Source organism: Peromyscus eremicus, chromosome 17, assembly GCF_949786415.1.
Source record: "Peromyscus eremicus chromosome 17, PerEre_H2_v1, whole genome shotgun sequence".
NCBI classification, from domain to species: Eukaryota; Metazoa; Chordata; class Mammalia; order Rodentia; family Cricetidae; genus Peromyscus; species Peromyscus eremicus.
In genome coordinates, this window is record NC_081433.1 from 19509917 (window position 1) to 19525719 (window position 15803).

A 15803-nucleotide genomic window follows, 5' to 3' on the forward strand; every position below is an offset into this window, starting at 1 on the left:
GCCCTGCATGTGGGCATTTGAGCCTCACAGAATGGCATGGAGTGGATAATGCAGTCACTTTACAGGTGAGGGAGACGCAGCTTAGAGAGACTGCTACAATTCCAACGTGGCTGCAAAGCATAGCAAGGATTCTCCATGTTCTGAGCTCCTCTTCCTTCTCCTGACCAAGAAGCACTATTTAAGCTGATTCTCCTGATTCATTTTCAAATTCTTTCTGAGGAGAGTCTGACACTTTTTACCCTCTGTGTGTGTGTGTGTGTGTGTGTGTGTGTGTGTGCACATGATTGAGTTTGTGTGTGGTGGGGTGCTAGGGATCAAATTGCAAGGCTTCAGAGGTGGCAGCCAACCGCTCTACTGCAGAGCTACAACCCAGTTCACACACTTTCAACTCCAATATCCCAAAATAAAAGGGGAGGGGAAACTCCAGCGTAGCCTGCCAGCTCTCACAACCTGTGAGAGGACCACTGAAGATCCCACACACAGAACTGCCAGGAAGAACTTACTACATCAACAATCTCAGCCACGACCAGCAAAATGATGGGAGATGCCAGCTGGGACTGGCAAAGAGAAACCCTTCACGATTTTTAAGCCACGGATGTGAAGGAGTGTTCAGGGAGAAACAGCCCCAGCTGGAAGAGGCTGGCTTTTAACTTGATTCTCCCAGCAAGCCTCCTATCTTTCCAGTACACTGTTCCAGGGCAGGGCCTGGCCTGGAATACTTTGCATATTTGTCAAGAGGTTGAGAGGATTATTTGTATTTTTCTTCCCTGACAGTCACGTGGTAAACGCGGTTGCCTTGGTGATGAAAGGTGTCTGGCTTTTGTAATATTACTTGTAGGCACCTGAAAAGGAGAAGTGGTCGAAAGTTGAATGTGAAACTCAGTTGACCACAGCAAGGGGCTGCAGGCAGCAAGGCCACTCAGGGAGAAGGGGTTGGGGGCAAGTGCTTCTCCACTAGTCTTCTGAGGCATGCAAACACAGTCAAGACCTTCACAGAGCATGCCACCTGACCATTCCTGGCAGCAGGCTTACCTTGGTTACCTGGGCCAAAGTGCTTATTTTAAGCAAACTCGTAGCCAACCCCAGAAGGCTCCCCACCGATTATTACCCGCCACTCAAGCCCTGGAGTGGACTGGCTTTGGAAACTTCCAGCACCACATGTGAGCAGAAACCTCACCAACTCTTCTTGCTGCTTATTTTCATAAGCAAACCTGAAGTCAGTCAGCAGGTGACCCAGGAAGTTCCAGGGCTCCTTTTAGGGGTGTGAAAAGCAGAGTCACAGGTAGCCAGCATCCCAGCAAATGCCATCTAGAATGTTCCGACTACAGCAGGGAAAGAAAAGGAATGCTTCTGCCAATACAATCCTGTTAAAAAGCTGGGCCACTGAGAGATGTTTGACATCATTCTAACCAGAAGCCACAGTGAAACCGCCTAGCAGCAGACAAGACATTTTCTTTTTTTAAAAAATTCTTTATATACATTACATCCTGACCACAGTTTTGCCCTACCTCCACTCCTCCCAGTAGTCCCCCCACCTTTCCTCTCCCCTAGATTCACTCCTCAATTTCCAGAGAGAGAGAGAGAGAGAGAGAGAGAGAGGGAGAGAGAGAGAGAGAGCTCGCAGGCATCCCAGGGATATCAACTGAACACGGCATAACAAATTACAGTAAGACTAGGCACAAACCCTCATATCAAGGTTGGATGAGGCAACCCAATAGGAGGAAAAGGGTCCCAAGTGCAGGTAAAAGTCAGAGACACCCCCACCCCACCCCCACACATACTGTTAGGAGTCCCACAAGACCACCAAGCATCGCAACCAGAAACCATATCATAGATGCAGAGGACCTACCTCAGTCCCATGCATAGATGCAGAGGACCCTGATTGTTGATTCAGTCTCTGTAAGGCCCTAGGAGCCCTGCTTGGTTGATTCTGCCGGTTGCGTTCTTGTGGGCAGACAAGATATTCTAAAGAGACACTTGTGTCCCAAATATTAAAATTTCCTCAGGAGTCTCATACTGAGGAAAGGAAAAGGAGGAAGCCTGACGCAGGCTAGAGGAGGAAACTGTCTCCCAGGAAGAGATTTCACTTGGTTCTGGCAGCTTTTCATATGACTATTTAACAGGGTAAACTGGAACCAGGTAATGCTGTTGGATGTTGGGGAGGGGGTGTCACACCATGACAGAACTGCTTAGTTATGCATACTGTTTGCCCTGTATTTAAACCCACCTCAAGTCAGAGGGCTAGACCGCTTCCCACTGTGGCCATAAACCCCCTTTCCTGCTTTTCAGTATTACTTGTCTCTTTAGTGGCACCCTGGGGTCGGTGGGCAAGCCTTTGATCTGCCAGAGCCCAGGCTTTGAGCCTGAAAACTTCATTAACAAAGTTCACGAATGACTCACCCTCAGGAATCCCAAATTGGATTATGGCTGTGGGCTTCAACATTACTATCAACACCATTTTTTGGGAGGGTGTTTTTTTTTTAATTCACTTACTTCCTGTCCCCCCAGAGAAGCAGTTAATAAATAATCTCTGATCCAGCACGGCCACACAGCTGCGGCCGCCGCCGTGTAGGTGTTCCGGCATTACCTTTCACATAGAGCCGGAAAGCGTCCGTTATCTTTCGATCAGGGTTGGGCTCAGTTTTCTGTCCAAAGGGCAGAGTGCAGCAGGAAAGCCATAATCCCATGCAACAAGTTTATTTCTAAGGCCACGATATGAAAAAGTCTTTAAACTATCAAAATGTAAAATCCTAAAATCTTGTGTATGAGGCAAGGGCCCCACCACTAGGCTAGCCCTTCTAGCTTTTATATCTATCTATCTATCTATCTATCTATCTATCTATCTATCTATCTATCTATCTATCTTGGATTTTCGAGACAGGGTTTCTCTGTGTAGTTTTGGTGCCTGTCCTGGATCTCGCTCTGTAGACCAGGCTGCCCTCGAACTCACAGAGATCCGCCTGGCTCTGCCTCCCGAGTGCTGGGATTAAAGGCGTGTGCCACCACCGCCAGGCTCTAGGTAATATTGTTAAGTAACAACCGGTACAGTATAAAAATCCTGATCACATGAGATACCAGAGAACAAGAAGCTTGGTCCCTTTGTGTCGTCCCTTCCCCATGCTCTCCTAGAAACAATGACTAGTTCCGTACTCTCCCATGTGAAAAATAATCTACCTCGTGGTGTTTATGTAGGGGTTCTTTTTTGGGGTTTGGGTAGGTGAGGGCTCCAAGATAATGTAACAGCTAAAAATATATAAAATACTGTTTATGTTTCCTAGATCTATGCAGTGGTGTCTTAAGGAGATAAACAATCACATTTATAATCCTAGCTAGCACTCGGGAGATGGAGGCAGGGGGATCATGAGAGACTGACCTGGGGTACTCAGTGAGACAAATCCCGTTCTTGTTGGGGACAGGGAGAAGGAAGAAGGGAGGATGAATTAGGGGATGCTGAGGAAGACAGGATCTTCCTCCAGAGATGAGGGAGAAGATGAGCTCTCCCATCACATCCCTGCGTAAAGCTCACACTGGTGGGTAAAGTGCCAGGGGTGCCTCAGAAACATTCTGTGGCTGGAGCGAACACGCCTTTCCCATTCCAGAAGGTGAGCACTTGTAGAGACATCGTGGTCTTCATGATCCCATGCAAACATACCTAGACGCTTTGCACTGCAGTTACGTGGGGAAGAGACCCACGGCTTGACTCTAGCTGGGGAGAAGAGTCAGTCGGCACCCAACACCGCAAAGCGTGGGTTGAACTGCGACAGGGACGGCCTGCGTTCTATTTCTTTAAAAAAAATTTTTGAGCCGGGCCGTGATGGCGCATTATCTTTAATCCCAGCATTCAGGAGGCAGAGGCAGGCAGAGCTCTGTGAGTTCGAGGCCAGCCTGGTCTACAGGGTGAGTTCCAGGAAAGGCGCAAAGCTACACAGGGAAACTCTGTCTCGAAAAGGAAAAAAAAATTGAAAATTACATTTACTTGTTTCTTATTTATTTGTGCGTGCACACACTGTATGTATGGGAGCAACCCTGCCATGGCGAGCATACCTTGGAGGAGTCAGGAGTGGCTCCTGGGTTTGGCAGTAAGTCCTTTTACTCACTGAACCTCGCCACTGGTCCTGCTGCCGATTTCTAACTTTAAACATCGGGAAAACTGCTGGAAGCTTCCTCACTGTGAAGCATGCAAAAATATTCCACATAAAAAGACACTTCTACTGTGCTCACTCCAGCAGCACAGATACTGGAAGAAAGAAAAAAAAAAAAAAAGGAACACTACAGAGAAGATTAGCATGGCCCCTGAGCAAGGATGACACACAGATTTATGAAGCATTCCATATTTAAAAAAAAGACACTCCTACTAAAGTACAAATTCATCACAAACAGGACTCTCAACTAACTTAAGACCCTACGAACTACACAGCCACCTATCCTGGAGAACTAATAAATACAGCATTTACTTTTTACTCCAGAAGGGTCCAGGAAAGAGAAGGCCAAGAAGGCCACCAGCTCCACCAGTCTAGACATGTCAGAGTTCATTTCAGGGTCTCTGGGTCTAGCTTAGACTCCAGGGTCAGCACAACTACACACACTTCCCTTTGCGGGCCAAACCTCAATTATGGGATGTAGCACAAATCACTGTCATCCCTATGGAAACCCAGCATAAAAACCCTGAGGGTTATGGCTCCTCCCGGAGGAAGGAGGAAGAGAACAGCACCCTAAGGGTGTTTAGAAGCAGGACACAGTGTTTTCCTAGATGGAGATGTCTTATGAAGCCGCTCAGGAACTGTCTTCCCCAGGGATTATAAATAGGGCAGAATGCCACACTGTGGGCTGCTGAGATTCAAAACCTCTCTGCCCTGGATAGCATGGCAGCGGTGTGGAGCAACAGAGACAGAGACGTTCATGACCTGTAACACGCTGGCAGTGTGTACTCTACAGCAGCTATGCCGTTTAGCAAGTTTTGTCGTGGAATGAGGTGGGCAGATGTCAACAGGGTCTAACTTTGAGTACAGAGTTACCGGTTGGCTAACCTTCCACTCCTGAGCCCTTCCTGCTGCCCACTGTCAGTCACTGGAAGAACGAGTCCGCCCTGAGAGCAGGGGAGGGCTCCTGCTGCTGTTTTTTTGTTTGTTTGTTTGTTTGTTTATTTTTTGAGACAGGGTTTCTCTGTGTAGCTTTGCGCCTTTTCCTGGATCTCGCTCTGTAGACCAGGTTGGCCTTGAACTCACAAAGATCCACCTGCCTCTGCCTCCCAAGTGCTGGGATTAAAGGCGTGTGCCACCACCGCCTGGCTCCTGCTGCTGTTTTAACACCCACCTCTAAAACAGCCATTTTAGTAGCACTGAAAAGCTAGTTATTAGGAGCCACCAAACTTAGTCCCAAAAGCTGGTAAGTGACATGAAGAAGAAAACCCAGGAAAGGCAGGTGAAGAAGGATTTGGAGGCCAGTGAGATGGCTTAGCAGATAAGGGACTTGCAGCTGGCCCAGATGACCAGAGTTAGGTCCCTGGGATTCATGTGCACTGCAACACACACACACACACACACACACACACACACACACACACACACACACAGAGGGGGGGGGGATGTAAAAAAAAAAAGCTTTTGGTTCTTTCTTATATGATGTCTGGTTTTTAGAAATTCTCATAGAAAGTGATCAAGACAACAGGGTATGGTGGAGTTCACTTGGAATCCAGCACTCTGACTTGAGGCAGGAGGATTTGAGAGAGTATTGGCTAGCCTGAGCTACATAGCCAAGATCCTGTTGTCTCAAAAATAAACAAAAGCAAAAACAAAATCACCTGCTCACACACATACAAAAGTAAGACATGTTACAAGAAAAAGAAAAATCAGTATGCCTTTAAAAGTGCACTCAAGCCCATGCTAATCCAACGACTACAGTTTCATATATCTCCTCTAAATTTCTTTTTCTGGATAGTTAGCGGCTTCAAACTGAGAGATTTTGGGGCAACTTGCCTAACTCTTCTCTGGTTCCAGCTCCCCCTTAGAGACAAGGCTGAGGGGTACCTGCCTCGGAAGGATGCCATAAAGTTTAGATGATTTAATACATGTAAGTGTCTAGAACAAGGCCTGCTGCAGGTTGCAGCTATGATTACTACTTAGCCGGAATCAGAATGCACAGGCAATTTTATTTGTAGCATATGGCACACGCCTTACAATCTTCATATCCCCAATTCTGATGGCTACATGACATCCCACCACCTGAGTAGCCTACATTTGACCCAGTCAAAAGGTTCCTGACACAGAAATGGAGAAGATTAACAGTTCTAACTACGTTACCAAATACTCAAACATGCCCATCTAACGTAAGTATCAACGGACTTGCATGTGAAGATGTAGGAAAACATTCACCTACACAATTGGTATTATATAATGTCCAAAAGGGTGTTTGTTTGTTTTTTTTTAATGGAAGAACTTAAAATATCACGATCAAAGTCTATGTTCTGGAACTTGCTGGGGAATGTGAAGATCATCACCGAGGGCTTTAGGGCTTTTATCCCAGTGGGTGGATGGGAACCAGAGGCTCCTGAGATTAGCAATGCCGCCGGGCACGGCAGTCTGTCTCAGCATATGGACCGGGGTGTTTATACGCAGACAACAATAATTCAAGCACCCTTACTAAATATTTTCTAAGAATTAGAAAATTTAACTCAGTCAGGTGGCGATGGCATACGCCTTTAATCCCAGCACTTTGGAGGCAGAGGCAGGCGGGTCTCCTAGTTTGAGGCCAGCCTGGTCTACAGAGCCAATTCAAGGACAGCCAGGGCTGCACAGAGAGACCCTGTCTCGAAGAAGAAAAAGAAAGGAAGGAAAGAAGGAAGGAAGAAAGGAGGAGGGAGGGAGGGAGGGAGGGAGGGAAGGAAGGAGGAACAGAAGGAAATTTAACTCATTTTTCAACATGGAAGCCTATCATTCCTAACATTATCTACTTACAAAGTTGATCATATTTAAGAAAGCCACAAATGGTACTACTGTATGATGAGACCTGGGATCTCAGCTCTTGCCTAGCTATAACTGCCACCAATGTTACCCTGTTTGGCCTGCCAAAGGAATTAATTTATCACGACAGTGACATCCCTCACCAAAAGAGAGTTTGGGGATGGGAAAGGAAAGCCCATAGTCTGATGCTTCCCCCAGGCCTTGGCCAAGACAAAGAAAACAAACCTCAGCAGTGACCAACATCAAAGAACACTCAGTCCACTCCTTACCCTGTCAACAGATGAACTACTCCCCCCACGAGCTCCTGGCAAGGGAGCAGAGAACCTGTGATTTATCTCGTAATCACCGTAAGTTCAAAGCAGGAAGAAAACATACCCAAAGAATCTTATTTTAAAATCGCATCTTAATAACACATGATTAGTAAAAGTGAAAAGTTCCATGTTGGTGAACGGCGGGTCACATTCACTGACCATGAGGGACCGGTGCTCTGAGAGAGCACAGCCCTGAATAAATACCCCAGGACTCGGCCTGCTGGGGCTGCCCTTCAAATCAGACATTCTTGGTGATAACAAGGGGCCTTTTTAGAGCAGGCTTCCTGGGAGCTCGAATTCTTCGGGAGGTTAGCTACGTCCTTGATCATAGAAGGGCACTAAAAAAATGAAGTGTGTGGTCGCCACCTCTCCAGCAATCCGTCTCCGGTGCCACTTGTGACCGCCTTCCCTTCGGGTAGCTCAAAGGCCAGCATTCAGGGAAGGTCATTACGGCCGCCTTCCTTCTTTCCAAGGCACATTCCTCATGTCCCCCAGGGAGACCCTGGACGCTCAGACCCTCGGTTTTTCTTTACCAGATTATCAACATATCCCTTCAGGAAAAGTGGCTCTCCTGGCCAGGTGTGAAGGTACCCTCCTCTAATTCCAGTACCCAGGAGGCAGAAGCTGGAGGCTGGTGGGTTCCACCAGACTGGACTACTTGTTTCAAACCAACCAACCAACCAACCAACTAGCCAAACAAATCAAAACCCTGAATGCAAACTATCATTACCATGCAGGAATCCCAGCTATTCACTCAGTAAGCCACTCACTGACTCTCAACAATGACCAAGTCCCTGATCACACAATAAACAAGACAGGAGTGGTCAGGTGAAAGCAGACACCTCAGGCATGGTTTCTTGAGGGCACGACCTCTGTCTGACTCAGGGCGCACCCTGTGGGGACAAAGACCCACTTGCCAATACAAGGCATGGATGTTAACAGTTTTGCTGGAGTTCAAAGGCCCTGAGGTTGAGGCCTGCGCTAGATCCAGAACCAAAGGGCATGCTGGGAACTGCTTTAAGATGAAAAGATCCAATGGTCTCCTATCACTCTCTCTTCCACCTCAGTCCTGAGCACCTTCATCCTTCGGGCTAACCCAGAGCTAGCTGTCCCTCCTGGAGGAGAGAGGGAGAAGCAGCATTTCCCAGGACAGAGTGTTTTAATGGACAGCTGAGCAGCTACATGTTGGAGTTGATGGCGTTTTAATGAGTACACGCACTGCTTATAATATAATTATTACATTTCAAAGTTAACAACTACCATTCAAATGACCTATCAGATACTAACAAAACTCTTCCTCGGAGGGTAGCTATAGAAACACTATAAAGGTCTTTGGATAGAAGGGAACTTAGCAAGATGGAGAGACCCAAGTCTTTCCAACACTGAGTCTTATTTTCTGTACAGGGCTCCTCTCTCTATTGTCGTGTGATATTAGGTTTTCCTTGAAACTGTGACATCATCAACTTCGCAGAGCACACCAATGAGGTTACACCTGCCACACAATTAACCAAACGAGTCCTTGGCCAGCACTGAAACAATCAGCATCTGTAGACATCCACATCCACACCCTGCTTTCAATGGCATGCCCGAGTCATTCCCTTCGACAGAGGACACAACTCACAAGTGGCACTGCCCAAAGTTGTCTTTGTCATGGTGACCTCACCCTGGTATCAGGGTGACTGCTGGGGAAAGAAAGCAGAACTGCTTCCTGGTTCACTTTCAACACGTAGCTCCCTTTATTTACTTGTTTAATCTTATCACCCCCACCCCCACCCCTGCACCCCCTACCAGAAGCAGAGCAATTAAAGCTATAAAACATTTCTGAAAGGACCCACTACTTCAATTATTGCGACAGCCTCCCATTTCATCTGTGGGATTCCAGACTAGGCCGTGTTCAAATTGGCCCACACCATCCTGCATTTAACTCTTGGTGGCTTCCTACTCCTTTCTCTTTGAGTCTTACCCTATACAGAGTCAATCCTCCAGCTTCCCAGGTACCCCTGCCTCAGGGCCTTTGCACAGCACTCCCTTGGATTCCTCTTTATTCTTCAGATATCTGTCTCAGAGGCCATCTTATTCATTAATATTCATAGCCGGGGCTGTAGCTCAGTAAGTAGTACAGCACATGCCCAGCATGCATAAAGCCCTGAGTTTAATCCCCAGCACCAAAGGCTTACCTATTATTATTTTATGATAGGCTCTTGCTATACAGCCCAGGCTAGCCTCGAATTCTCAGGATCAAGCAATCTTCCTGCCTCAACCTTCCTAGTAACTGAGGCTAGAGGTGCCATCATATCCTGCTTTCCAATCTCCTTCTTTACAGTATACTCTTATTGATCATTTTTTAAAAAATAATTTCCTTTTAGATTATTTACTTTATGCATATGGATGTTCTGTCTGTGAGTATGTAAGTGCACTATGTCCATGTACTATCCTCGAAGGACAGACAGCATCAGATCCCCTGGAACTGGAGTTACAGACAGCTATGAGTGTCATGTGGGTGCTGGGAACGGAACCCGGGTCCTCTGAAGGGGAGCCAAGTGCTCTTAACTGCTGAACCATCTCTCTAGCCCTGATCATTTTTTTTTCTAATAAATCTTTTTTCTAAGATACGGTTTTTTTTTAATTTGGATTTTATGTGTGGGGGTTTTTTCTGTTTTCTTAATTTGCTTGCACATGCCTGCTCACCATGTGCAGGCAGTGTCCTTGGAGGCCAGAAAAGGGGGTCGGAAATCCTGGAACTGTAGTTACTGAGAGTATGCGTCAGTGCGTGCAGGGAATCAAACCCAAGTCCTCTAAAGAGCGGCCAATGCTCTCACCTGCCAGTGGTCTCTCCTGTGCCAATCTTTTGCTTCTGATAGCTTGCTCTTTTCCTCCCCACGATTGAGCACAATCCATTATTTCTCTCTTGTGTCCCTTTGTTTCCGATCTACTTCCCAACGAGGCTCTGAACTTCCTGAAAGCAAGCACCATGCCTCTCTGGCACTTCATACCCAGCATCTGGCATACAGCAGTCCTAAAAAGTACTTATGGCTCAGTTGGTAAAGTGTCTGTCAGGTAAGCAGAAGGGCCCAAGTTCGGATCCCCGCACAATGTAAAAGCCAGGCACAGCAGCTAGTGTCTGAACAACCCCAGCACGGGAGCAATTGAAGGTAGAACCTTGCAGCTCACTGGCTGGCCAGCTCAGGCCAATCAAATAATAATAACCCCGTCTCAAATTAATAAGGTGGAGGGATGTGGGGAGATGACTTAATGGCTAAAACCCTTGCCCCACAACCCCGAGGATTGAGGTTCTGATCCCCAGCATCTATGTAAATGTCAGGTAGCTGTGGTGGCCCACCTGCAATCTGAGATGGGCACAGGGGATCCCCAGAACTCCCTCTATTCTTACTGAACGTGTGACAGGTGAGATCACAAGTAACAGCATCATCACCTAGTGACATCTTGGAGGTCGTCTCTTCCTGTGGTCATTTCATCCCATGGCCAAGATGAGGGAGGAGTGCTTATCACAAGACATACAGAGAGAGGAGCTCAGTTTTCTACACTGCAGTGGGAGGGGACCATGCTGCCTGAGAGATGATTGGTTCCAGGAAGGCCCAACTGTATCTTTAAGGGAAATTACAAGAAAGAAGGGGGTGAGGGTGGGGGTGGGTACCTGTAACCAGTAACAGTATTGCTTAAATTTTCCACCCTGCTATAAAACAACTTCAATGTGCATAAGGAGCCCAGAGCACACCTCCAACGGCTGACTTGTGACTTAAAGACATCGACGGTCAGCTAAGCCATTTCTGCACTTAAGTCTCTCAGAAAAATAACTCCTCAACTCTTATTTCTAATAATCCAAAATTTCCCACGGGTAACTTATTTTAGCATCTGACTGTCTTCTAAAACTTTTCACACCATCTAACCTCTACAATATCCAAACGCTTCCACAGGCAGACACTGGAGCCTCAACTGATACAGGAAACGGACCCTCCACCATTCCCTCCCTGTTTTAACATCCTGAAGATGACTGCAACACTACATTTTACGGTGTTTACTTGCATAACGGCCCTCCAGCTCCCAGGCTGAATAGATCTAGCCTAGAGATTATTTCCCAAATTTTGTTGCTTTTAGCACCTGCTTTGGTTAAAAACCAATCTACTACAGGAGACCAGAAAGCTGGGCTGAGGGTCTTACAAGCTGTCTACCTGAATGTACTTCCGACTCAGGTCTGCTGCTATCACGGTACTTAACTGGCTCCTATTAACCAACGCCCACTGAAACCTCAGGTCTTTAACAGATACAGGAGTAAAATCAACTCCTTTCTACCTTTCCTAACTGAAGGCCACACATTCCCTGCTACTAAATGTATCCTGCCTATTATATATTAGGCTGCCCTATACAGTAGGCTACTTGGTACTTTAAATATGTGTATTATCACATTAAACTTAAGGGCAGAAAATTCAGAATCATGATAAAAAGAAAGCATATTCTCTTGTCTGCAAATAAATTTGCTAGATAGGGGTTTATCAAGAGAATAATTAGTAAGTGGGTTCTTAACATGATAATGGGCCTCAAATTTCAGTGTCTGAAACTAAAAAAAAAAAAAAAAGCCACCCTCTGTTCAGTAACTGTTTTGTTACACACACACACACACACACACACACACGAAGAGAGACAGACAGACAGACAGAGCCAGCACAGACCAAGATCTTAGATTTTGTTTTGTTTCTGATTTTTAACATGTAAGGTGGAATCAAACCATTAACAACTAGTTCAAACAGATTTTCTAGCCAAACCTGTTTCTTTCTGTTAAAACTGACACCTCTCAGGCTATATCTTATTCTTCTACTCTCAGCTTCCTGGGGCACCTCGGAGTTCTACTAGGGCATCAGACAGGCTCCGTTTAACAGGGTTCCCCCAGCAGCTAGGAAAGTCCCAGAGAGCGGTAGATGGAAACTTTGCAATATCACCTACTTGCTGAAAAGCAGACATTCTATGGCAGTTATAAAAACCCACTAAGTAAGCACAATTTCCCTGCCAGTCAATATTGTGACTAAGTGGTAACCCGCTCACGTGACAGAAACAGGAACAGCCATGTAGGCTTAGGATTACCTTAGAGAAAATGAGGAAAAATGATACAGAGCCAAAAGAGAGCATGAGGACGAGGGTTTTCATCCCTCACACAGCAGTGCAGGACCTTTTGAACCTTTACACTGGCTTCATTCATCCAGGAAGCAGCGACTCTTCACAAACATCAATTAAGGGCAGCAGCATGCTCCACTTATAAATGGGGAAACTGGGGTGTTTAGAGCCAGAACAACCCAACTGTGAGTCAGGACCAAGTGTACATCAGACCCGGCACTCTGGAAGCCCCATCTCTGGCAGGGGACCCAATCTATCTTGCAAGGGGATGAAATTGTCATATAAGAAACAGACAGTGAACAGAGACGTGAACATTCGTCTTGGAACAGGGCAATATGAAGAAGAGCCAACAGTCAGCAACCCAAGCCCCTCAAACGTTTAGTCAAAATGGAAAATAAGGATGGCTTCCGCTTCCGCTCCACCAGAACGGTATGCAAACATCCATTGCAGGTGGATGTTGCTTTCGGGATACCCCATGCAGCCTCAAGTCAAGACTCTCCTTTTTTATTTGAGTTTGGAAATGCCTATTCATCTGTGCCCATAAAAAAACGAATCAGACACGCTGAAACTGAACCACCCTAGCCTGGAAACTACAGTTGCTCTGGCTCCTCCTGCCCCACCCCCAAGTAAAAGTTAAAACACTCTGTGTATCTCAAGTGCAGGGACTGAACGAATGGGTTTCATCAACTAGGGTTTAGGTGGTAACATAACTGGCATCTCTAAGGTCAAGCAAAGTAACCAGCTGGGCGAATCTAAGCTTTCTTTGGTACATGAGATGAACATAATGAAATGCTCCATTGGTTAAGCTGCCCTTTCCAAACACCAGTGAACAAGAACAAATAAAGCTCTAAGACCTTAAACTGAACTGGGGTTTGCCCAGCTTTTCCGGCAGAACCTTCAACTGAGGAGCAACAGGTGGGCTAGTGAATAGCCACCTACCAGGAATTAGGACCAGACAGAATTTACCAGACTCCAACGAGTCACAATGCTCATTTCTACTGATCTTGGAATCACCATCTATCACTAATTCAGACCCCAAGCAAAACACCAAACTTTTCCAGAGTTCATTCTGAGGGGCAGCTCCAGATGGGAATCAGCAATCACCAGGCTGGTGGTCCCCCCGCCCCCATTCTTGTCCTCACCCCTCCTCTAGCCATTCGCCCAGCAACCGTCCAGCTTCTGGGGTGCTGGGGCTTTCCCTCCAATTAGTTTTCTCTGCTCCCAGTCCCCAAGGGTTCTTGAGCTCAAAGCGTCAAGCTTAAGAAAATACCCAGGGGGCCTTCCACCTAAATTAAAGCGCGTATCAGGCACACACTACCCAACCTAACAGGAGTTCTCCTACCCGCATATTGTTTCAATTCATCAAAAATTCATCTAGCGCTGACTGTGTGTGCTGTGCGTTCCGAGGCGCCCGGAGGATTCAAAAACCTCTCCTGCCTTCCAAAAAGCCCCCCATCCTGGGAGAGCTGGGACGTGACAGCCGGACGAGAAGCGGGGTTAGGTGAGACTCGCGGGCGAGGCCAACGCGCGGTGGCTGCCCGGCTCGCCCCCCACCCCCCAGGAGCAGCGCTGCCCGATCGCCCTTCCTCCCCAACCCCAACCCCCGCCCTCGACGCCCCGCGCCCACTCACTGCGTCTTCCTGCGGCTCTGGTCCCGGTGCAGCTCGCGCAGGTCCACCTCGGCGCGACCCAGGAACTTATCGAGACCCAGCAGCGCGCGGTGCAGGACGGTGAGCTGCAGGGTGGCGGCGGCGGCGGCGGCCGAGGGCGCGGCCCCCGAGGACAGCAGTGGCGGCAGCTCGAAGGTGGCCTCCTCGCGCCACACGGGCGCGCCCAGGCTGCGCTCGGACACCGACGTGGCGTACTTCTCCTTGCCCACCTGGATCACCGCGTACGCGTCGCTCGTGCCCCCGGGACCCTTGGCCCGCAGGCCCCGCGCCTGTAGCACCGTCACCTGCACGTGAGTTGGGGACCACATGGTCCCCAGGCCCCGGCCCGCTGAGGCCGCCAGGGACATGGTGGCCGACGCCGCACCCGCCTTGGAGGCCACAAGGTAGTAGCCGCTGCCCTCGATCTGGACCGCCCACCCGGCTCCCGGGCCGCTTTAAGGCTTCCGGCCACGCCCCCGCCACGCCCCCGGGCCCGCGCGCCACCTGCCTGCCTGTGGGGCGGGGCTCCCGGGAGGGCCGGGCGGAGAGCGGGGCGGGGCCAGGCGAAGGCGGGGAACCTAAAGGCAGGTCACGTGGGCTCGCTCCTCGCGAAGAAGCTTTTGGATCCAGAAAGGTAGCGTTGCAAGATGAGGTCCTCAGCTGCCAGAGTCCCTAGGAGGGCACAGGAGCTCGACAGGAAGCTCTGGCTTGGAAATCATGCTTAACTTCTAAGCCTGCACCGGCAAGCCGCAGATGGGTGACGTTGGGTCGATGACTTAAAACTTTGCCTCCGTTTCATCACGGGTAAAACGAGGCAACAGTCCCCCCTTGGACGGCTGTAAAGAAAGTGATACATTTACGTTCCTAGCACGGTTGCGTATACGTGGGGAGGGTTCCGAAAGTGGTAACTGTGCGCAGGATAGGCAAGATCACCGCCAGCACTGCGCTCCTCTTGCTCTGGTCCCCTGGGTACTGCTCTGACGGAAGGCAGGCAGGCACCAGGGACGGTATAAGGATGTTATTTGGGCCTGCGAAGGGGAACAGGGACCCGGCGGGAGGGTAAGTGATGGGCCAGCCTGTGTTTCCTGCCCTCACCAAATAAGGTGAGACTAGGTTAGGAAGAGCAAGAAGGGGGAACTGGAAATGGGATTGCCAAACCAATCCCCTTGGTTCCCCATTTCCTCTTACTTAGCCTCTTGCGTCTGTCCCTGGGCTCCATCTCTGACCTCCCACCCACCTGTCTGCTTTCTTGTTCCCAGTCTCTAGCAGACTGGTGACTTCCCTGTGTGTTTCAGGTCATCAGCCTTCAAAGGCTGAAGTCTCCTTTGGCGAGTCTTTAGACTGGAAATGTAGCTCTGGAGGCTTTTAGGTCTTATGATTAAGGAGAAGTTCAGCAAAAGATGTGACACATCCAAGGTCCTGCGTTAAAGCTGGGAATAGAACCCTGGTGTCCTGCCTCCCTTGCTAGAATTTATGCACCTCCTCCTGCTCTACCACATTCTCAGAATACCAGGTCCCGCCAAGGTCTCCAGGCTTCCCTCCCCTCCACTGAGTTCCCTCCCATCGACCTGTCAATTGCTTCCCTAATATCTGGAACTCCTGCTGTGTTGCATCACCACCAGCTGCATTGATTTCTCACTTAGAGACTTGAAGGCATTCCTCTTTGGGTCCTACTCCTATGTTTTTCCTTGATTTCTGGACAAACAAGCCTACAGCCCAGACAGTTTCTCTCCCTCCAGACCCGAGCTGCTTCCGGT

The 15803-nt window shown here is 48.5% G+C and overlaps 1 protein-coding gene and 1 non-coding gene across 3 annotated transcripts in view; one reads left to right on the forward strand and one right to left on the reverse strand.

The window, feature by feature from the left end:
* Rab11fip1 (RAB11 family interacting protein 1) overlaps positions 1–14460 on the reverse strand; it is a 35822-nt gene extending 21362 nt beyond the window's left edge. For both annotated transcript variants that reach the window (XM_059244707.1, XM_059244706.1), the window contains exon 1: positions 14029–14460. In XM_059244707.1, the coding sequence (XP_059100690.1) occupies positions 14029–14414 (386 nt within the window). In that variant the 5' untranslated portion in view covers positions 14415–14460. The remainder of the gene's footprint in view (positions 1–14028) is intronic.
* On the forward strand, positions 4236–4338 carry LOC131894775 (U6 spliceosomal RNA). Its single transcript, XR_009375010.1, has one exon. It is a non-coding gene; the product is annotated as a U6 spliceosomal RNA (small nuclear RNA).
* Positions 14461–15803: the final 1343 nt, after the last annotated feature.